We start from the raw sequence: 23,012 nt of genomic DNA, 5'->3' as shown, positions 1-23,012 counted from the left end.
GCACTACCCTGAGACTGAAGCCAAAAACATCAAAAGGAAGAAAAGCACAGACCAATATTCATTATGAGTATAGATGCCAAGTCCGTCCCACTACCCATGGGGTAAAGTCTGAATCCCATTGTGATCTGGAAGGCCTGACCCTTGCATTCTGGCTCCTGATTTCAGCTTCAGTCTCTCTTCAAATGCTCCCCTCCCCATGCCAATGCAAATGTCTCTCCCTGAAGACCCCGAGCCTTCTGGATTCTGTACCTCTGCCTGTGACCAGCACTTTTCCTGGAGTGCTTCCTGCTCAAAAATATGAATTACTTTCACACAGTGCAAAATTCAGAGGCTATAGTTACAAAGTGACAAGCGGGTCTCCCTGGTGTCCCATCTCCCAGCTAGCCAGCCAGCTCCTCTCTGCTCAGAGCCCTGCACTGAAACCAGCTGGACGGCCATCCTCACCCTGCCTCTGCCTACTTTCTACTTGTATGTTTGTTACAATCTGGCACAGGTGCCACCTCCTCCAGGAAGTTTTCCTGGATGGCACCCCAGTCAGCAGGCTGCCCTGCACCTCCTGAGCCCTATCAGCTGTGTCCTGGCCACACTGTACTCTTAACAGTCAGTTTCCATGTCTGTATTCCTCCAACAGACGTGAGCAACCAGAGGGCCACGGGTGAGCAGCTCCGTGTCCTCGCTCTGTCATTGCTGGAATAAACTACACTGAGTATAACAATGGTGTTCCATGACTGGAAACCGATATCTGTGCCAGCTTCCCATTGTCTCCCTGGGCATCTCTCTCCCTCCTGGGCCACAGGCAGAGCCACGAATCCTACACTTTGCCGATCAACTCTATCAGGCGGGGAGAAATGGAGGAACTGGGAGTCCACAACTCATGTCCAGATATTAATTCTTTTTAAGCCACAGAACACAGGAAGGTGCTCGGGGGGTGCAGGTCAGGTGACCCGAGGAGAGCCGCTCTCTATGAACGATTTGCTGTGTGATGTTGCCCACCGTGTCTCCCTCTCTGGGCTTCTCAGTGTGCGTAACCTCTCTTAAAAGAGCCGGTTCTATCCCTCCTCAGGACACGGCGTGACCCTGTGCCCAACTGCTCAGGCCAACACCCAGGTGGACCTTTAATTTTCTGCCCCATGTCCCCCCAGCAAGGGCTGCAGGCTCTGCTTCCAAGGGGAGTCCTGAGTCCACCCACTCCTGTCCACCCCACGGCCACACCATCTCATGTAACGGCACCCTCCCACCAGCCTCTTCTCTGGCCTCCCTGTCCCTGCAACTGTCCACTGTTCCCTGGCCATGACAGGGAGGCTTCCACAGACATATCGGAGATGGATCGGGTCGTTCCTGCCGCAGTTTTCTACCACACTGGGAATAAGGGCCAAACTCCTGGCCATGGGTTCCTAGCCCCTGCGAGGCATTTGTTCTGGTCTTGGGAATTTCAGCTTAAATAACACCTACCCGGAGAGGCATGGCCCCACCACCCTTTAAAGGGACCCCCCACGCAGTTACCGAAACCCAAGGTCTCTCCCCCTCGGCACTGTGGACACCGGGGCTGGATCGTTCTTTGTGGCGGGGCGTCCTGGGCACTGCAGGTGCTGAGCAGCGTGCCTGGCCTCCACCAATTCCATGCCAGGAGCACCCCCAGTCGTGACAGCCACAAATGTCCCCAGATGTCGCCAAGTGTCCCTTGGGGGGCAGAATCTCCCCCTGCCCTGGTGAGAACCCCTGCCTTCTCCCATCCCCACTTTATTTTCCCGTGGCACTGATGACCAATACTCTTGTGCATATTAAGCATCTAGCGTCTGTCTTCTGGACAACCTACTCATGCAGGTAGGGACCACCTACTCCCGTCAAATTCCCACCGTGTCCCCGACACCTCGATCAGGACCTGCCCCTGAGTTAACGCTTAGCAAGTATTTGTTATCCCAATTGCCTGCAGTTTGTTTGCATCTCGGTGGCCTTTGAGAATCCAATGAAAGCCGCACGCCCCCGAAATATCCACAAGTCCACAAGAAAGATGTGCCTCAAGTTGGCAGGGTGGATGGACCCTCCTGGGGCTGTTCTGTGTCCCTCCCACCCCCATTAGATCCTCTGCCCCACCTGCCACTCTCTGAGTCTATGGGGACACAGGGATGGCTCCAGAAAACCAGCCTTGGAAGCCAAAAGGAGACCTCGAGCCAGATCTGGGGTGGGCAGGGACCACCGAGAGACCCTCAACCATTACCTTCCCATTCCAGTTCATTGCCGTTCCCCAGGAACTCCAGCGAGTCGGTCTCGTCGGGGGTCTCGATGTCATCCACATTAATATCCAGGTCATCGGGGGTATCCAAGAAGTCGTCAGACAGCAAGGAGCCCTCACTCTGGTCCAAGGAAATGTTAATCTCTGGGGCCACCAGGGTCTTTCTTTTACGACGTGCTCCATTGAAGTTTAATGTGTTGGGAGGGGCTGCGGGGAGCAGGACAACAGAAAACCCCGTTGGCTTCTTTTTCTTTTTTCTCCCCAATTCCTGACCTGGAGGAAGCGTTTTAGAGCACGGGGCTGGGGAGGGGAGGCTACACTCCAGCCCATAGTGATCCCATTGTGTGGCGTGATGACGACTCAAAGAACGTCCACTCATGACAACAGTAAACGTTATGACCGCCCTCCTGCGGGGAGGCCCATGCTTGGACGTTGGGTAGACCCGGGTTCAAAGCCTGACTCTGCCACTTACAGAGTAAGGCTAGGCCTGGGAACCAAACCGACTCCATTTTCCCTGCACAGGACACTTTGTTACTTTTCTACTCCTCAGTCATGAGACCCCCCTGCACATGATCACCCATGGCACACCCTGATAAAAGAAACAAAGAGGGGAACAGATAGTCACTGAGTTGCAAAAACCCTGCCCAAGGCTTGTTTACTGTAATTGCAAACATTAAGTTACAGATTAATCTTAACACCCCTTTAGGAATTCCCTCGTGCACAAAGCTTCAAGGTGACTGCTATAGTGACCCTCCTGGGGTGACTGCCATCTCGGGCCTACTGAGCAGGCACAAGGACCAAAGCCCTAACTGAGCATGTGCCCATGATGCCACCAGGAAGAACAGAATGGACCACCTGCAGTGGAGCTGGCCTGCACCGCCTAACTCCTTTCCCTATAAAAGACCCGGAACAGCTCCCCTCGGGGGGCTAGCTTTCCTGTGGCTAAACCCCCCTTATGCATAAGTCTATCTCCTCTTTTAATAAAGCATTGCTTGCTTTACTGCTGGGTGTGTTGTCTAGTTCTATGACCCAAGAGCCTAATTCGGTACAAGCCAGGAGGTAAGGGGACTCTGGGTGACAAGGATGGCCCTGGGATTTTATCCATGTGGCACACATGCTGCTCTAATATCTGCACCAGCAAAAAAACCTTGGGCACCAGAGAAGACCCCAACTGCAAGAGACAAGTAGCCACTGGGACTGTTTTGCTCCCGTGTATCCGCTGCTGGTAAGTCTCTCCTGGAGCCCGCAGCCTAGACGATTCTGACAAGACGATGCTTTATTCTCTTTTACTCTCCTGCTTTCTGTCCCTTTTCTTCCTCTTTCAAGTGACTGCCGGACAACTACAGCATAAACTCCTCTCAGCCTGTGAGAAGCTGCTCCCTCTGGCTGGCAACAGCTTGTCCCGAGGGGTCACTAGCAGAGGGGTGGCCAGTCCTACACTGAAGATCTTGCTTGAGCAGGTTCCCCAGACAGGGGATTCATGAGAGTGTTGGGATTCGTTCCCACCCTGCACAGCGACTGGAAGTCCAGAAGCCACTAAAATTCTCTGGACCTTTCTCTGATCTTCTGAGCCCTCTCCTGCTGTTTGGCTGGATTGCATCACTGCTGTAGAGGTGCACCCTGGGGGCTCCCGGCTGTGCTTTGTTTCTCTGATTTAGAAAGTGGACCTCACTGTGCTTCTTTTCTCTTTGTTTGCTTGGTTAGACGTTTAGTTGAGTACCGGTTATCTGGATAAACTTTTAATCCTTGCACCAACTTTTGGACTTTTGAGTCATTCGTTTAGTGCACGAGGGCGAACCAAGCCTGGTCTGTCGGCAACCCTAGCTTTGCGACCTCAGAGAGCCACCTCCTCTCTCTGACTGATCTCAGTTTTACCATCTGTAAAATGGGACTTGTAGGAGAGCAGTCAGTCAGGGTCTCATGGATGACATGGGGACTAGACCCCAGGCAGCCTGCCCTGCCACAGACAGTGTCATCTTGACCTCCATGATATCGATACAGAATGTGCTCAGGATTTCCCTAGGCTCAAGTTTCAGGACATGCCTCCGGGTTTCCAGTCACTTCCTGAGGTCTCAGGCCGCCTCCTCTGAGCTCTCCCTGGGAGGAAAGTTACTGTTGCCAGTTAGACCTATTTTCAGCACCAACACAGAAAATGAGACCACAAGGGGCTGCCTTTTGCAAATCCAGAGGCTGGTCATGCTCAAAAGAGAGCACAGAATATTCTTGCCTGGTGCATATATCTGGGAACCAACCCTTAATTGAGCATTTGTTAGAGAAACTATAAAAGCCAAATCCCAGCCCAAGGCAGAGCTGTTGCCCACTTTCCTGGAGGCAGCCTGCACATGGCTGGCTGAAGTGTGGATACTTTGTATCGAACCTACTTGCAGCAGCAGCAGCTGCTCACTCTCTTGAGCCAGTCTGCACTTTGTACTGAAATTTAAGTTTGTTTCTCTCGCTTTTGTGTTAGACTTGATGCCTGTACTGAACTTTTCCTGTTCAGCTCGGTGTGGGCCCTGCTCGGTCTCCGCAGCATGCCGCACCGTCTCTGTGCAGCCTGTTTCTTCTCTGTTACATTCACCTTGTTCTCACTTTCTACTGTGACTGTGCCTTTGAATTCTTTCCCGTGGTGGAGTCAAGAATCTGGTAAGAGGACTGGGTGGGTTGAGGCCAACTGTCGGGCCCCTGGCCCCTACACCAACATCAATATATGGGCCTCCTGAGCAACCGATCTGCATATACGATCATTGTCAGGCTAGCGGAGGTCACCTCTGGACATGGTCGGCAGACAGTGTTGTGTTTGACTTTTTAATCACTAACATCTTTTGATCAGGTCTTTTGAGGCAGGTTCTGTTATATTCTCCCTTAATAGATCTATAAACAGAGGCACAGAGGGACAGGGTCCTTCCAGATAGATCACTCTGGTGCCGGTCAGGTGAATAGTCTCCATGATCTAATTAGCACGTTCCCCTAAAGACTCTCAGCCTGGACTCTGGTCTCCCTTTAAGACGGTTTCTCCTCCTGGGACAACCCCAAGGGGTTAAAGTCAATCTGAGAACAAGCTGGACCCCTCGGGCTTTACCTGGGAGAAAAGCCATCCTCTGTCCCCAAAGCCAGCTGGGGGAAAGAGGCTGATCTTCTAGAGACCAGGGGAACTCACCTCCAGTTTCATGAGCAGCCAGATGAAGACAGAATAATAAACACATCCTCCCTCATTGGACGACGATGCTCATTTATCCGTGATTAAATGGAAGGGCTTCTCTATTTTGTTTTTCTTTTGAATTTTTTGGTCCCTAAATAGGTGGGCAGGGGTAACAGCTGCAGGAGATGGATAGAAATGTGTGCTTTGGCAGAAAATGATAAAAACAGAATGATCTCATTAACCAGTTATCTACTAAGTGCTGGGCACTGATGTAACTTCCAGATCTCACCATGACTTTGTGTGGCAGGAAATGTTCCCATTTTACAGATGCAAACAGTGAGGTAGTGACTGGCTTTAAGGCCACCTTGCTGGTGAGGACCCCAGGTCTCTCGGCTCACCCTGCCTCTCACGGGGAGTGGGTTGGGGGTGGTGAATTAGGTGAGTTTGATAAAAACATTACTGCCTCCTCTTGATGGGACAAAGCTGAAGGTCACAGCCTGGTGACAATAACACAGAAGTTGTTGACGTGACACTTGTCACTAGCGGGGAGGTAGTAACATCATCATGTGGGCCCAGAGAACAGAGCTTTGAGCCAAAGAGGATTATTCACAGCCTTAAATCGAATGGAATTTGCCCTAAAAAAAAAAAAAAGAAAAACATCTAATGGAATTTTCCCTGACAGATTTCAGACCTGCTGGGCCCATGATCCCTTTCTTCCTTTCAATTTCTCCCTTTTAAAATGAGAACATCCAGCCTGTGGCTGCCCCGCCATGGTATTGTGGGGGTAACTTGTCTGGTTTCACAGGTTCACAGCTGGAGGGAAATTTCATCAGCTGGAGGGAAATTTCATCCCAGGATGGATCATACCTGAGTCTCACCCATACCTGATTCAAATGATACTCTACAGAGATGAGATTATGGACTTAAAGGTGATGCTAGAATAGGTTGAAACTTTTGGGGATGTTGGACGGTGTGAATGTGAATGTATTTTGCAGGCAGAAGGACATGCAGTTTGGAGGGACCAGAGGGTGGAGTGTCAGGGGTCAAATTGTGTCCCCTGAAAATTCGCATGTTGCAGTCTGGACCCTCAGGACCTCAGAAGGTGCCCTTACTTGGAAATAGGGTCATGGCGATGTCACGAGTTAAGATGAGGTTATTCTGGAGTAGGGTGGGTCCTAATCTAGTATGACCGGTGTCTGTATAAAAAGAGGAAATTTGGATACAGACACGCACACAGGGAGAATGTCATGTGAAGACAGAGGCAGAGAACGGGGAGATGCGTCTACAAGCCAAGGAACCTTAGAGATGCCAGAGAACACAAGAAGCTGGGGAGGGGCCTGGAATATTCTTCTCCACAGCCCTTCGAAGGAGCCAGCCCTGCCCACACCTTGATCTCCAGCCTCTAAAACTGACAGCGAATACATTTCTGTTGCTTAAGCTTCCCAGCCTGCATATAGATTTTGGTGCATATGGGGACCCTTAGTACCAGGAGGCCAGAGTGCTTGCTGGCTGTTGGGGCTCCTGGCCTTGGGCTGGACACATCTGGGGGACCTTGTAATTGTTCCCTCTCCCCGGCTGGCTTTGCCCATGTCAGGCCTGTCTCCTTCCTTCATGGCCTGTCCTAAGCTTGGGGTTCTGGGGTGACCAAGGCTGACTCAGTCCCTACCCCAGGACTCCCGGGCTGATGAAACACACACTTTCTTTTGGCTGCTGGAGGCTGAGACACCAGAGACAGCAGGACAGGGAGCTGGCAACCTGGTAAATGCTGCTTTGTTATAGGGCTGGGGAAGCTGGGTTCCCCCCTCAGGGTCTAGTAGGGGGAAAATGAATCATCGCTCTCAGGCAGCTCCAAATGCTGAGTGGAGCCTGGTTATCACTGATCTTCCCAGGCTCATGGCCCCTTCCTCCATCTGCAAAGCCAGCAGTGCAGCCTCTTCCAGCCTCTCTGTGCCTCTGACACTCCTGCCCCCTTTTATGAGGACCCTGTGAGGACACTAGGCCCCCGGGCAATCTCGAATCCAGGATAATCTCCTGGTTTTTAGAGGTCTTCAGAGAAACAGAACCAATACGATGTGTGTGTGTGTGTGTGTGCATGTGTGTGTGCGTGTGTGTGCGCGTGTGTGTGTGCGCGCGTGCATGTGTGTGTGCGCGTGCATGTGTGTGTTTATATAGATGGATATACACATACACAAGGGGTCTTCAAAACATCATGGACGTTCTTATTATCTTTTAATTCTATTTTCCCACGAACTGCTCAGAGAGACTGGCTGTAAGGAATTAGCTCACGGGACCGTGGAACGGGTGAGTCTGAAGTCTGCAGGGCAGGCTGGCAGGCGGGACACCCAGGGCAGGGCTGATGCCACGGCTTCAGTCCAAAGGCACCGCTGGCAGAACTCCCTCTGCCTTTGGGACCTCTGTCTTTCTTCTCTTAGGCCTTCCACTGCTTGGATGAGGCCCACCCACACTATGCAGGACCATCTGCTTTACTCAAAGTCCACTCATTTAAATCTCAGTCTCATGAAAAACACACCTGCACGGCAACATCTGGAGTGGTGTTTGACCACATAGCTGGGCACCGTGGCCTGGCCACGTGGACTCATAAAATTAACTAGTGCATCTTCCCATCTCAAGGTCCTTTACTTAATCCCATCTGCAAAGTCCTTTTTGCCATGTTAGGGACCATCATTGGGGATTGGGATCTGAATCCCCCCATCAGGGATTAGGATCTGATATGTCTGGAGCCATTGTTCAGCCATCCATGCCTAGGAAGTGGGACCTTGTTAGTAATGCCCCCACCCTCCATTGGAAACAGGGCCCAGAGTGGTGACAGGACTCTGCCTGAGGCCACCCTGCTGGGATTGACAGCACAGGTTAGAGCCCAGGCATAAAGACCCCCAGCCAGCTTACCCTTCTCTGTGGCCTGATTCTGGGGTGACCAAGTATCCTGAGCGTCCCCAGAAAATTGGGACAGGCTGGTCCCCCTACCTGGCTCTTGGGCACAGTGTGGTACAGGGTTGGGCGAATGGCTGGGCAGACCTGGCTGTCACTGCTGTGTGACCTCAGGGACGTGGCTATCCCTCTCTGGTCGGACTCTCCCCTCTAGCGTGGGTGTCATGATGGGCTACACAGGGCAGATGCAGTCAGAGCAGGGGTTCAAGTAGGACTCAGCGAGGAGATGCTGGTGAGGAGAACACAGGGTTTGGGGCAGCTCCTCTGGCCACCCAGGATCCCCTGTCTCTGGTGTCTGGGGCTTTAGACCCCCAGAGACCAAGAACCCTCAAAGACCACCCTCGGCTGTGCTGACCTCCTGCCTGGGTACTTTGCATGTATCACCATGTTTAGTCCTTACACACCCCCTCTGTGAGAAGCTCACAACCTGCATTTAGTAGAAGAAACATTGGAGGCACAGAGAGGCCGAGCAACCAGCTCAAGGACACACAGCAACCCAGCTTGCCGTCTCTATGACAGTGCCCTCACCCACCGCAGCTGCTTTCCTCGCAGGCCCCCTTCCCTGACATTCTGCCCATGGTGTGTGGCCTCTGACACGTCTACACTTACAGCCCCCGGCAGAGCTGAAACCTGAAAAGTGCACCCGTTCCTGAACGCATGGAAACTTACAGGATGTGTCTTCCGCCGGGCTGCCCAACAATTCCATCCCCGTCTCTTCCGGGAGTGGCCTGCGGACCCAGTCGGGAGCAGGCATCGGCCACCAGTCACCAGACATCCAGCCAGAGGAGTCAGGAGTGACCCGGACAGGTCCGGCCAAGTGAGTTCCAACAAAAGCAACAAAACGCATTTAGTTCTGGGGAATCATGGGGCCCAAATACATTTCTTTCTTGGTGCAGGAAAATCATAAAACACCAACACGGGGGGACTTTCAGATCATCAAATTAATATTAAGCTTTTTGGGGACTGTTGGATGGGGAAAGCTGAGGCCCAGAGAGAATGAAGGTTTCGTCTAGCGTCACACGGCTTCACATACTTTGGAACTTAAGTGGAATTCTCTTTAGTGTGACTCTGTGCAGTTTGGTCTCTGATGAGTTGTTGACCATCAAAAGCAGCGAACACAACGTCTGAAGCACACAAGAAGGGCTGGCCAATTTGCTCAGTGGTTAGAGTGCAGTGTTAGAACACCAGGGTCAAAGGTTCAGATCCCCATACCGGCCAAGCCAACCCAAAAACCCAAAAAACCACAAAGCACACAAAAGGCAACTGTTAAAGCGCCCACGACCAATGCTGGAATGGTTGGGGCAACCCAATAAATAATGGAATATTGGATTGTAACTCAAAGGTTAAAATAAATGTCCATGAGCCCATACCAATATAAACAAATGATTGGATAAATCAGTAAGTAGGGGAGAAGACACAAACCTCCTGTGCAGAAGCATTGTAAATATTTTATGGAATTATCCACCCTCAAGGAGGCAGAGAGTAAGTCCCCACTGTCCATGTGCAAAGTGACTTCCTTCCAGAGGGTACTATATGGGAAGGGGAGAGAAAGGAATATCACAGCGGACAGAGCTACCGAGCGCACTTCAGCCAGGTGATCAAGGATCAGCAGCGATAAGTCATGGTGGTGGGGGGGACACTTGAACCTTGATAGGATGTCACAAGAAGACACTTCACCTTTGTGGTCTTCCTCCCCAAAGCCTGTCACCCCTGCCTAACCATGAGAACAACACCAGGGAAATCCCAAAGGATGGATATACTACAAAATACCCAATCAACCCTCCCCAAACCTCTCAAAGACATCAAAAGTAGGAAAGTCTGAGAAACTGAGACAGCCCAGAGGGGCCTAAGGAGATGTGACAACCAAACGTCACACAGGATCCTGGGGCAGAAGAAAGGACACTAGGGAAAAAGGACTAAGAAAATCTGAATGAAGCTCGGACTTCGGTTACTGGTAATGTATTGTTATTGGTTCACTAATTGGAACAAAGTCACGCTAACTCGTGTGAGATGCTGATCACGGGGAGACTGGGTGCTGCGTCTCAGAGAACTCTCTGACCACCTGCCCAACTTGTCTGTATGCCTAAAACTGTTCTAAATGTTAAAGTTTATTTTAAGAAATGCAGCCACTAATGCATCTACGTCCCTCTAATGCTGCCCTGACGTCCTGTGTGCAAACTGCATGGCTGAGCATGGATTTGCAGAAGCAGCCCTGGTTCTCTGGCAGTCCCTGTGCCCCTTCTTGGAGTGACAGCTTGGACATCTTCAGTCTGCCCCGGGTGCTCTGGCGACTTCCCTCTCCTGGGAAATACTCAACTGCACACGGAGCTGTCAGAGGTTCTAGCTGCAGGGTGTGATGAATCAGGAAAGTGAGTTAATTCATCTCTGCAACCCCAAGTGCCGGCTCAGTGGAAAGGTGGGGTGGGGAGCTGTCTAGATGGGAAGGATGCTAGGATGGTTTTTCTTTTCCTTTTAAAAACCATGTATTCCCTTCCCTCTGTTCTGCTTAGGGCGTGAGCTGGCAACCTCCTCAGGGAGGAATCTGTCTACGCTTCTTTCCTTCCCTCCTGCCCTCTCTCTGGTCTCCATCTGCCCATTCATTACGTGTTCTTTGAGTAACCACTGTGTCCCAGGTGCTTTGGCAGGTCCTGGATGTAAAGGATGAGTCAGATGTCACACTACTCTCGTGGATGTCAGAGGTCAAAATAGAGTGGACGTCCAAAGGAAATGAGAGTATCTGTCTACACAAAAACTCCCGCAGCGTGATTCACAAAAGGCAAAAAGTAGGAAAAACCCAAGTGTCCATCAATGGATGGATGGATAAACCCAACGCAGTCCATCCACATACTGGAATATTATTCAGTCCTGAAAAGGAGCAAGGCTCTGACACATGCTACAACGTGGATGGACCTTGAGCAGATCATGCTTAGTGACAGACAACAAACACGAAAGGCCACATAGTGTCTCATTCCATTTATATTAAATATCCAGAACAGGCCAATCCACAGAGACAGAAAGTGGATTCGTGGTTGCCAGGGGCTGGGGGAGGGGATGAGAAGTGACCGCTAAAGGGGACAAGGTTTCCTTTTGGGAAATGTCTTAGAACTAGATAAAGGTGGTGATTGCACAACACTGTGGATGTGCTAAATGCCACTGAATCGTGTACTTTGAAATGGTTCGTTTGTTATGTGAATTTCACCTCAATTTTTAAAAAAGCAAGCTTCAAAGTCAGAAGAGGTTTTAAAGAGGTAGATCGGGGCTGAAAAATCAACCCACACGCCCAGGGTCTGGAGTGTAGGAAACACAAAACCCACTGACAAGGTTCCACAAAATGGGGCTACAAAATCACAGACCGATGGCTGATGCGCCCCATCTAGTTCTGTCCTGCTCACACGGCATTTAAAAACTTAGAATTTGCCACCAAATCAGAGATGTGACACAAAACATCTAGGTTTCCATCTTTTGTTGAACCAGGAGACCTTTCCTTCCACACTGGTGACAATAGACAGAAATTGTCCCATGCTCAACATCTGGGTGTTGGAATTTCCTCCCAGCTCCTTCTCTCCTTTACGCTGCCTGCCCGGCACCTGCCAGCATCAGAGTCTACAGTTCCTGTTGAAGAATCATCTAGAATCATAACTTAGACTGTGTACAGGGTGTTCACCGTGGGCCAGGCACCACACTGGGAGGCTCACAGTATGATCTTTTTTATTCCTCGTAGCAATCCCATGAGGCAGGTGCAAGCCCACTTCACAGAGGAGGAAATCGAGGCTGGGCCAGGGGAAGGTGGCCAGGTCGGACCTTGCAGGTGGCAGAGCTGAGATTCTGGTCATTGCCCTTGGTCACTGCGCTCTACTGCCCCCTTGTGACCTGCCGGCACATATGCACAAACCCCAGAGGGGACGACAGGGAAAAGCCCACTGGCCTGGGGCACCACCTGGCCCTGTCCAGCCACCAACTCCTCCTGTAAGAGGAAGACTCAGCTGCTTTGCAGCCGGCACTCTCTTGGATTCTCACCAGGATGTGATTCAGCCTCCCAACCCTGGAGGGTCCACGCAGATCCTACATTGGCTGGTGGACCGTCGCTGGGCTGCAGCTGAAACGTTAAGGCATCCCAGCTGCACGGTGCAGACGGAGAAACTGAGGAAAGCAGGTGCAACATTATGGGTGCCCGGGAGAGGTCTCTCTTTGGCGCTATGCATTTGGGTGGTGCCCCTCTCCTCTCTGAGCCTCTGTTTTCCTCATCAGTAAAATGTCAATGTCACGGGTACCTGCTTTTCATTCATTTAACAAATCCATGTTAGGTGTCTGGGCTGTGGGATACAGTGCTGGATGAGACAGATGCAGGGTCCCTGCCATCGTGGGAGTCCAATCTGGAGAGTGCCATGGGGAGTGGTATGTGACAACCTGTCTAAGCGCTATACCCTGGTATTTGATCAAGCACTAATCCAGGTGTTGCTGTGAAGGTATTCTGTAGATGTGTTTAACATCTGCAATCCGTGGACTGTGAGGAGAGGAGAGTTCCTCGACAACATGGGATTGCAATCTTCATGCGGTTAGAAAGCCTTAAGAGCCCAAACCGGGGTTTTTCTGAGGAATCAGCGATTCTGCCTCTAGACTGCAGCATTGGCACCTGCATCAGAGTTGCCAGCCTGCTGCCTGCCCTGCCGGGTTTGGATTAGCTGCCCGCATAGCTGTGGGAGCCAATCCCTGGGAATAAATCATATGTATGGAAGACACTAATTGAGTTAGCAAACAAATGAAGAAAGCAGACGGTGATATTTAATGATGAAGAAAATAACAAGATGAAAGAGAAAGGGACAGGGATGAATTAGCGGGGTGGTCAGGGAGGGCCTCTTTGACTTTTTATTTTTTGGTGGTTGGCTGGTACGGGGATCCGAACCCTTGCCCTTGAAGTCAAGACTGCCTCACCTGGAGACTGGGGGAAGGGCATCCCAGATGGAGAACACAGGTGGGCAAAGGCCCTGAGGCCGAGATAAGCTTGGTGAGCCCGAGGAACAGGTCAGAAAGCAGACAGGGTGCCCGGCACAGACAGAGCAGGGGGAGGGAGGCGTGGACAGGGGATAAGTGTGGGAAGGCCCCGGGGGCGCGGTGGCGGTGCTGCATGGGTGGCATGAGGTTGCGAGGCTGAGGCACCTGGCACAGCCCCGGAATGCAGTGGACGTCCAATAAAGGTTTGAGATGATGCTGAATTAGAGAAGCCAACGCAGCAGGGCTCCAGCCTCCTTGAAGTCATAGCCCAGTAATTCCCGACACAGGAGCTGCGGGTTTCAAGGCCAGGTGAGGGCTGGCTGGTTGCATGGTTTTATAACACCACAGTCAAATGGTTTGGGTCCCCAAACCATCCAGTTGTGAAAAAAAAAGAAAAAAAAATGGTGTCTAAATGAGACCTTGGTATTCGCTGGGTCCCAGGCAAACCTCAAGCTATCCGGACCTAAAGATGCAAGGTGTACAGTGTGGCTTTACCCTGAGTTGACAAGTGTCCCTTTATTATGAGTCGATTTGTGTCCCCCCCACCAAAAAGAGATATGTTCAAGTCCTAACCCTGGTACCTGGGAATGGAACCTCATTTGGAAACAGGGTCTTTGCTGATGTAATCGAGTTAAGATGAGGTCACCCTGGAGTAGGGTGGGCCCTAAATCCAATGACCGGTGTCCTATAAGATGAGGGAAATTGGGACACAGCCACACAGGGGATGATGGGGACAGAGACTGGAGCGCCCAGGACTGCTGGCCACCACCCGAAGCTGGAAGAGGAGCCTCCTCTGCAGCTTTCCAAGGGAGCACAGCCCCGCCACACCTTGATTCTAGACTTGTGGCCTCCAGAGCTATGAAGGAAGAACTTCCTACTGCCTTAAGCCTCCCAGTTTGTGGTGCTTTGCTACAGCAGCCCCAGGAAACTCATGTGAAATCCAAACCTCTTACCCAGGCATCCCTGCAGCATGTGGCTTCTTGGACCCTCACACGTGATCCAGCCAGGCACAATGACTGTGTCCCTTCCACACTGAGGGCCTGCCTGCCCTGTGCCTTGGCATACTCTGTCCCCTCTGCCTAGAACACTGCTTCCTGCTTCCTTTGTCTGGAGAACTCAGCTGGCCTTTAAGGCTGGGTCAGCCCCTCCAGGAGGCCCTGTCTGAGCCTGACCTCTGCACCGTGCCTCGACACCCTCCATCGGCTCTGAGCATGCGGTCCTGTGTGCGAATCGTTTTCTCCCTGTGTAGACCGTGAACCCTTGCGGGGCAGGGACGTGCCTCTCCCTTCCCCGCTCTGGTGAGTCACAGGCCCGGCCCTGGGAGAAGCAGCCCTCCGCGGAGGCTTGTGCAAGGAAAGGTTGAATGAGCGCACATTTGGTAAAGGAAGGGAGGGCAAAGTTCAGAAGCGCCATAAACCCGGAACGGCTCTGTGACTGCAGCTCTTCTGGGTCCGATTCCACCCTCAGTTCTAGCCTTTGGCTTAAGGTCACTCATGGCATGAAATGAAGGAATTGGGAATAAACTGTGAGCCTCGGGCCCCTGGACCATGCCTCCTGCCACTGCATGTGCTCAGAATGTTCCGCCTCTACCCCCAGCCTCCTTCCTGCATTCATCTCTCTTCGTCCTTCACAGGTGAGGGTCAGAGCCTCTCCTGACCACCCCGATCTGGTCACACTCCACCCAGCTACTCTCAAAGTGCCACAAACCCAGCTGCCACCTTGCATTGGGTTGTGAACTTATAAGGGGACTGTAAGTGCCCCATGACGGTGACTGTCTTAGTCTCCATGTGTCCCTAGCATCTCACCTGGCATACAGTTGCACAGCATGAGAAGGAATGAATGAGTGGAGAAACTAAGGTTGCTCTCAGCTCTGGCTCTGCAAGAGTCTGCAGAGGGGCAGAGGTAAAGGCAAATTCTGGAAGAGCAGTGGGCACAAGGCTCTGACGTCCCCCCTGGGGAAGGGATCACTGGGCAGGGAGGAACAGAACTGTGCAGTGTCTGGCAGCGGACAGAGCGGTGTATGTGCAGCCTCAGCTGGGCCCTGCGTCGAGGAGCTGCTCTCATTTCTTCCAGACACGAGGAAGACAGAAGCCTTGTGGGTGCAGCACCGTCTTGACAAAGACCCAACTTATGGTCCCCAGGACGCGTGGTGAGGCCACTGTCGTGCAAACACTGAGCCGCTGAAATGGGGGAGGACCCCCTGCAGCTGGGCAGGCCTCATTGGAAAGACACCCTCATGTCCTGTTCCTTCTGCGGGGGAGTGGATAAAAGCAGCCAGAGTGGACGAGATACAAGCGGATAATAACATTGCCGGGGTGATCGCTGATGGGTGCAGCTGCTGTCATTTGCTCAGCCCATCTCACATAAACCTCATGACTTTGTGATGTGGGGGATTATTGTTCCTAGTTTACAGATGAGAAAACGGAGGCAGAAAGATGCCCAAAGAATCCCCCGGGGGATGGAGCAAGCCTGCTGGGGTGCTAGGATTTGAACCAGGGTCATCCGATTGCAAAGCTAATGGTTGGGTTACGCTGTGCTGCTTGAAATAACATTAGAATGTGCAGCATGCGTCAGTGCTGAGTCACAGGGGAGTTTTTTATGTCTAGGACGTTTTGGGGTTTGCTGTCTGGAGACATGGGATTGAAGTCGAAGGTTCTCAAAGTCCAGGCTCAGGAAGAGGCCAGAGTTCATGCGGACTGGAGCATAAGGGATGCTCAGGACTGGCCAGAGCCTGCTCCAGTCTCTGGGTGTTTGGTACAAGAGTGAGCCCACAGAGATCACCTCAGCTGATCCATATGAGGGAACTGAGTCCTGTACAGTTTCTTCAGGGTACACCAGAAGCAAGTAACTTTAAAACCCATTTCTTGCTTATATCAGAGTATTCCTAATTATACTACGAGTTCTTTGCTAAAAAACGATCCTTAATTTGCTCCAATGGCCAAGTCTGTGTGTCATGATGGCTTCTCTCTTAAATGTTCAAGTATCAACACTATTTATACTGAGTTGGAGAGAAAGACTTATAGAAGGGAATGTGGAAAGGAGACAAAAATTGTAAAGGTGAACAGAAAGGAGCCGGGCGCCGACTCACTGGCCACCTCTCTGCAGAAAGACTTGCAGACCATGAATATAAACTCCCACAGACCACAGTACCAGGCAGAGGACAGAATTCAGCTATTCTGAGAACACCACGGCACCACTCGCTGTAAAGAAACACACATGGGCGCTCAGGAATTAGACGCCTGGGAATGACTGGCTCAGGAGAGGACGGACATCCTCAGATGTGGGGGTGCCTCCCTCAGAACCCCGCTTCTGCTTGGACATGAATGGACAGGAAGCTTGAGACCTCTTGCATCAGCCGGTTTCATTTTATTTTTTTGGCAGCTGGCTGGTGCGGGGATCCGAACCCTTAGCCTTGGTGTCACAGCACTGCGCTCCGACCCACTGAGCACACCAGTTTATGTGACGAACTCTTGAACTCTTGCACTGGAGGGGAGACAGAGGGACAGCTGTCTCCAGCCAACGGACCAGAATCACACAGCCCAGCAAGCAATGTGCACCGCTCCCTTCCCACACGAGCCTGTATTCCTACCAGGGAGCATCCCCCATTCACCCATGTCTGTTGAGCGCCGACTGTATGCCAGGCCCTACCCTCAGGCTGGGATAGAGCAGTGATCAGAACAAAGATTCTGCTCTCGGGGGTTTCCACTGAGTGGGGAGACCGTGTAGACAAACTGACCACGCACAGTGTTCAGCATACGAGGGGTCTTCGCAAAGTTCCTGGAAGGGCCAGCCGGTGAGCTCACTTGTTAGAGTGTGGTGCTGATAACCCCGAGGGCAAGGGTTCTATCCCCGTACTGGCCAGCCAAACAAAAACAAAAACAAAAAAATCTACGTGGAACGGGTCATATTATCTTTCAGTTTTACTTTTCCATGAAATTTGTGAAGTCCCCTCGTATTTGATGGTGTATGAGTCTCCTGTGGCTGCTGAAACAAATCACCATGAACTTAGTGCCTTAAAACAACACACACTTATTTTCTTATAAACCTAGAGGCCAGAAGTTTAAGTCTGAAGTCAGTTTCACTGGACTAAACTCAAGCCATGGGCAGGGCTGGTCCCTCTTGGAGGATCCAGGGGAGGACCCGTGTCCTCCTTTCCCAGCTTCTAGAAGTGCCCACAGACCTTGGTGTGTGGCCCCTTCCTCTGTCTGCAAAGCCACCAGTGCAGCGTCTTCCATTCTCTGCCTCTGACCCTCCTGCCCCCTCTTTTTCCTTTTTCTTTCTTAAAAAATCCCATATAAAGATGACTGGTAAGGGGATCTTAACCCTTGACTTGGTGTTGTCAGCACCACTCTCTCCCGAGTGAGCCACAGGCCGGCCCTCTCCTGCCCCCTCTTACAAGGACAATTGGGATGACATTTAGGGCCCACCAGGATCGTCCAGGATAATCTCTTCACTTCAAGACCCTTAATCATATTTTCAAGGTGCCTTTGCCACGTAACATAACAGTTGCAGGTTCCAGGCGTTAGGACGTGGATATCTTTGAGGGGGTGCATGATTCAGCCATTACTGAGGAAGGAAGCAATTTAGGAAATCAGGGTAATGACAGGGGTGGGGAGGCTGTCCCTGAGGAGGTGGCCTGGGGGCAGAGACCTGAAGGAGGTGAGGAAAGCGGAGCAGCTGGGAATGGCATTCTAGGCCAAGGGAACAGCCAGGGCGAGTTCTGAAGGTGAGAGTCAGCCAGTCAAGGAGAAGAAACAGGAAGGATCCACTGTAGCTAGAGGGGTGTGACCGGGACAGAGAGTAATGCAGACCAGGATGAGGATGCAGGGGGAGGCTGGACCCCGGGTTTTCCATGGGATGAGCATTTGTCCGAGGGGTTTTGAGCAGGGGTAGCACATGGTTCCTCTGCCTGCTGCAGGTAAAAATACACGATCACCTGCATTCATAGGAACCCAGGTAAGAATACGATGATGTCAGGGAGACGGTTTTAGAAGAAGGTGCAGAATTCTTAGAAGAGTGTGGGGTGGGGCTCTTTTGGAGCTCGGGGGCGGGGCATGAATTTATCTTAAATAATATAGCAAATACTCAGCACGTGTCTGGCCTGGACTTATCCGCTGTGAGGTCACAGAGAGGACAGACGCACCGACACGGACGGTCTCAGCCCGCAAAGCGCCCCTGACAAGTTCCACTTAGGGACACCGACTGGCAGCATCTCCTGGGCTCCCCCTGAGGGTGACTCCGGGCCGCTCCCTCCACGGCTCCCTTGGGAACCGGGGAAGTCCTACCTGGGAAGATCCTCGTCCTGCCATTCTTCCTTCACATCCACGTTTTCCATCCGGAGCGTGGCTTCAGTGGTCCCCATGGGAGCTGGGAAGAGGCACCGGCTTGAGGCAGGGATGAGCCCTGAAGAGGAGCCGCAGAGGGAGGAATGGGTTTTACTGGACAGTAATCATGACAGCCCCCCACACGCGTGCACGCGCACGTGCAGCACTTCAGAGATCCATCTGCAAAGAGCTCTCACGTCCACTGTCTTAGGGGATTCAATACGACAGCCCAGCCCCGGAAAGCTTCCCCATTTGACATGAGGAAACAGAGGCGTAGAGAGCTGAGGACACCAGGTGAGTCGAGCTGGAACCCAGGTGAGGGGCTGAGCCTCTAGCTCTGAGCCCCCCTCCCTTGAAAGCTCTGAAACCCACCCTCTCCAGGAGGAGCCATGACTCCTCCTCCCTTCCTTCCTTTGGACCTCGACTGGGAAGCAATAAAGCCAAAGTGATTCATACTAAAGTGTGAGTGACGGATATACTTCAGCTCAACGCTTTCAAAGAGGACCTGGGCAATCCAACCCACCTCTATCTCCTTCAGGCCACCTGCCCTGCCCCTCTGTCATACAAAGCAGCAAGTTTTGGCAACCTGCTGACCCCAGGGCTAACAAAGGCAGTGTGGACAGAGACTGGGGTCTGAAGTCAGATCACAAATATTAAGAACCACGAAATTCCAGTCTTATTTTTTATTGTTCTGAGGAGCCCAAAAGAGGCAGGGCAGGCTAGTGAGCAGCGCTCTGCAGTGGGGCTGGGGTATGTGGGGCAAGGCCCAGAGCTGCCAGTGAGACTGAATTTGTGTCTACCCTGGGGCACGGCAGACTCCCAGACCCTTCCCCTGTCCGGGTCTCAGTTTCCCTGTCTGTAAATGAGAGTTGAATTAGAGATGACCTCTACCATACCTTCCGAGCATAAAGTTCTAGGATCTGATGACTTAACCAAAACCACTTGTTTTGTGCTTTGAAACCCATGGTTTGCAACTGGGGGCCGTTCTGCCAACAGACATTTGTCAACGTCTGGAAGCATTTTTGGTTGTCACAATGGGGGAGGGGACAGGGAGTCTCCTGGGTGGGGGCAGGGATGCTGCTCAGCACCCCCCAATGCCCAGGACGGCCCCCTCCCCAATGAAGAATGATCGTGCCCCAAACGTCCACAGATCCAAGGTTGAGAAACCCTGTTTCAGATGAAACAGCCGGTTCCCTGGACATTCACACGTCTGTGAAAGGATTTCAGGCCCCTGCTCGGCAGTCACTAAGGAGCCTCATGTACTTAACGCTTCTGTCCTCCCAGTAGCTCCTGTGTGGTTGTCCCCACTTTTCAGCATCTTAGGCCTCCCGACCCCCAGCCCCACACCCTTCTCATGACAAAGCCCGCCCTTGACCACAGCCCCGTAGATGGAGGGTCTGCATTTGGGATTGTGGCTCTGGAGGCAGGGAGGACCCAGAGGAAGCCTGAACCAGGTAGCCAGGCCGGAAGGGAGGGGGGACGCAGAAACTAGACCCTCCCCTGCTCAGGGCGTTTCTGAATGTCGTCATTCATTCATGGCGGAGGGACAGTGAGACAGGATGGAAAAAGAAATCCTTCCTGATGTCAAGGGCCACGCAACGCCCCAGACCTTGGCTGCCAGGGACAGCTCTCAGTGTGGAATCCATTTCCCTCTGCAGGGAGTGGTCTTTGCCTCTGTCGTCTTTATCCTGAGTTGGGTGTGGCCTCAGCCCCCAGGAACACTCTCCCCCGCCCTGGGGTGGGGGGACCCATAGCGGAGATGCTGGAGCCCCCGATCCTCCAACTGTGGGGTGTGGCGGGTCCCCTGTGGGCCCGGTCCACTCCCGCACTCAGATCCTGGCTGCACATTTGGGGACGGCAAAGACGGCAGAGAGTGACCGCGAGGGACAGCTGACAAGTGCTCCTCTGAGGCATGGTGTGACCTTGTCCGCACACGCAGAGGAGCTCAGACGAGCAGGAGGGATCCGTGTCGTCGCCTCCTCCCTTGCTCCCCACCCCACGGGCCCGCCTCATCCGCACGTCTCCACGACCTTCCTTCCCATCCCTGCTGGCGGCTTCCCCGTCCCTCCGGGTGTCACAAATCGGCAGAGCCCAGAGGCGGCGCGGGGCTCCCGCAGCCTCCCAGGAAGCGTCCCGGGGGAGGCTGAGGTTTGGAGCCTCCTGAGCTCTAAGAGCGCCCAGAAAACGGTGCAAATCTCCGCCTTCCCGGGGGACGGCGCGGGGGCGCACGGGTGCTTGTCCTCGGCATCGGCGACACGGCGGCGGGAGTCGCCAGACGGTGCTTTTCCGCTCCCACCGCCCGTGTGCCGGACAGGAAAGGGGTCTGCGAGCGGCCGATGCCTCCGGCAAACCCCCGAGGGCTGGGACAGAGGGCGGCCACTCACCTCCGCGGAGGCCTGTTCTCGTCACCGGCGAACACAGGCGAGCCCTGCCCGGGTGCAGCCGGGCATCCCCGGCGGTCCCCAGGCCTGCAGAGCCCCGGAGGAGGACGCCGGCGGCGGCGGGCTCTGCATCCGAGGAAGGTCGCCGGCGCCGCGGCAGCGCGCACGGGTCTCCGGTCCAGCCCTCCGGGTGGCGCTGGGTCCCGGGCCCGGCTGCGGCTGCGTCCCCGGTCCTCGCTGCTGCGCGCAGCTGGCACAGGCTCGGCTTCCTGCGGACAGTTAGTGATGGGGCTTTTGTGTGCAGGGGTGGGTGGGGACCCGCCTCAGCGAAAGGGACAACCCCCTGCAGAATCCGCTCCCGCCCATTGGCTGAGAGAGACGAGCTGCACGAGCCACTCCAGGGGCAGGTGCAGAGACGACTTCGTGACGGCGCAGCGCAGATTTAAAGACAGAGCAAGGGACAAATGTGTAAACACACGGCGGCGACGGGCTCGTTCCTTAGAGGACGGGGGTGGGGGGCGGGGAAGGTCTTCCCGGCGCTGCTTTCAGAGAGCGGGGGAGGGGGTGTCCCCTACGCGGTCCTCGCAGGCAAAGAAATGTCCTCAGGACCCCGTCTTATGGGGGCAGTCGACGGCCACCCGCCATTGACAGGGAATGTGCCCTGACCCGGGCTGGGTGCCGGGGAGGCGGGAGCGTCTCGGACACACTCGCTGTGCGCCTCGGTGGGAAGGGCGCCCCCTGGAGGTGCGCGCTGCCGTGGCCCGACCTGGAGGGGTTGGAGACGACCGTGGAATGGTGCAGGGGTGAGAGTCAGCCTCTGCGGCGAGACTGGCAGTGGGTCGGGACCCATTAGCCCAGCCACTCACTAGCTGGGGGACTCACGGGATGAGGGACCTTGTCTGCCGGGCCTCAGTTTCCTCATCTGTGAAATGGACACGTTACGGCACTGACCTTTCAGGACTTCCTGAGATAGTGCAGAGAGTGCTAAGCACGGGGCTGGAGCATAGGAAAGGCTCCATGAATGTTTCCTGCTATTGCTCCTGTTTAGATTTTGAGGCCCTAGAGCGGGCTGGATGGTGCCCCCCCACAAGACATAGTCATGTCCCAACCCCACAACATGTGAATGTGAACTTACTTGGGAAAAGGCTCTTTGCAGATGGAATTAAGTTACGGATGTGGAGCAGAGATCATCCTGGATTAGGGTGGCCGTAAATCCAATCAGAGGTATCCTTAGAAGGAACGGGAAGGGGGAAGAAACCCGAGAGGGGAAGTCTCGCGAAAGACGGAGGCAGAGGTGGGGGTGACGCGTCTTCAAGTCAAGGGACGCAGCCCCCGGAAGCCAGGACAGAGGTCCGGGAGGGATTCTCCCTCAGCGACTCCGGGAGAAACCGCCCCTGCTGAGACCTGGATCTTGGACTTCTGGCCTCCAGGACTGTGAGGAAACACATTTTTATTGTTTCAAGTCAGCCAGTTTGTGATACTTTGTTACAGCAGCCCCAGGAAACGAGCTCATGACCCCCAGTGGGAATGGAGGCTTCTCACTCCCTCCTGACCCTCTTAATTACTCCTAATTCCTGTGCTGGTTTCCTCTGTTCTGTGAACACGTCAAGTCCATTCCTACCACAGGGCCTTTGCACGTGCTGCTTATTCTGCCAGGAATGCTCTCACCCAGATCTTCATTTAATTCAGGTGTCAGTTCAGAAGCTCCCTCCTCAGCGGAGCCTTCCCCGGTCACCTCCTACCTGCCTCCCACCCATCACCCTCCATCCCATAGCCCAGTCTGATTCTTTCTTTTTGTTTAGTATAATGTTTCCTGGGGGGTTTTTTTGGCAGCTGGCTGGTAGGATCCGAACACTTGACTTTAGTATTACAAGGTGGTGCTCTAACCAACTGAGCTAACCAGCAAGCCCCCAGCTCCAGAACTTTCTTGTCACCCTAAATAGAAACCCCACCCCCATCAGCAGTCACTCCCCACCCCCGCTCTCCCAGCCCCT

General features: G+C 53.3%; 1 protein-coding gene across 1 annotated transcript in view; it reads right to left on the bottom strand.

The window, feature by feature from the left end:
- ATCAY (ATCAY kinesin light chain interacting caytaxin) overlaps positions 1-18,675 on the bottom strand; it is a 35,680-nt gene extending 17,005 nt beyond the window's left edge. Inside the window, exons 1-3 of the mRNA XM_063109963.1 lie at positions 18,599-18,675; positions 8,991-9,049; positions 2,219-2,440 (exon numbers count right to left, since the gene is read on the bottom strand). Coding sequence (XP_062966033.1) covers positions 2,219-2,440; positions 8,991-9,049; positions 18,599-18,675 — 358 coding nt within the window. The remainder of the gene's footprint in view (positions 1-2,218; positions 2,441-8,990; positions 9,050-18,598) is intronic.
- Positions 18,676-23,012: the final 4,337 nt, after the last annotated feature.

The sequence above is a fragment of the Cynocephalus volans genome, chromosome 10 (genome assembly GCF_027409185.1).
Source record: "Cynocephalus volans isolate mCynVol1 chromosome 10, mCynVol1.pri, whole genome shotgun sequence".
Classification (NCBI taxonomy): Eukaryota; Metazoa; Chordata; class Mammalia; order Dermoptera; family Cynocephalidae; genus Cynocephalus; species Cynocephalus volans.
Note: the sequence above shows the minus strand (reverse complement) of the source record. Positions and strands in the feature narration are given on the sequence as shown.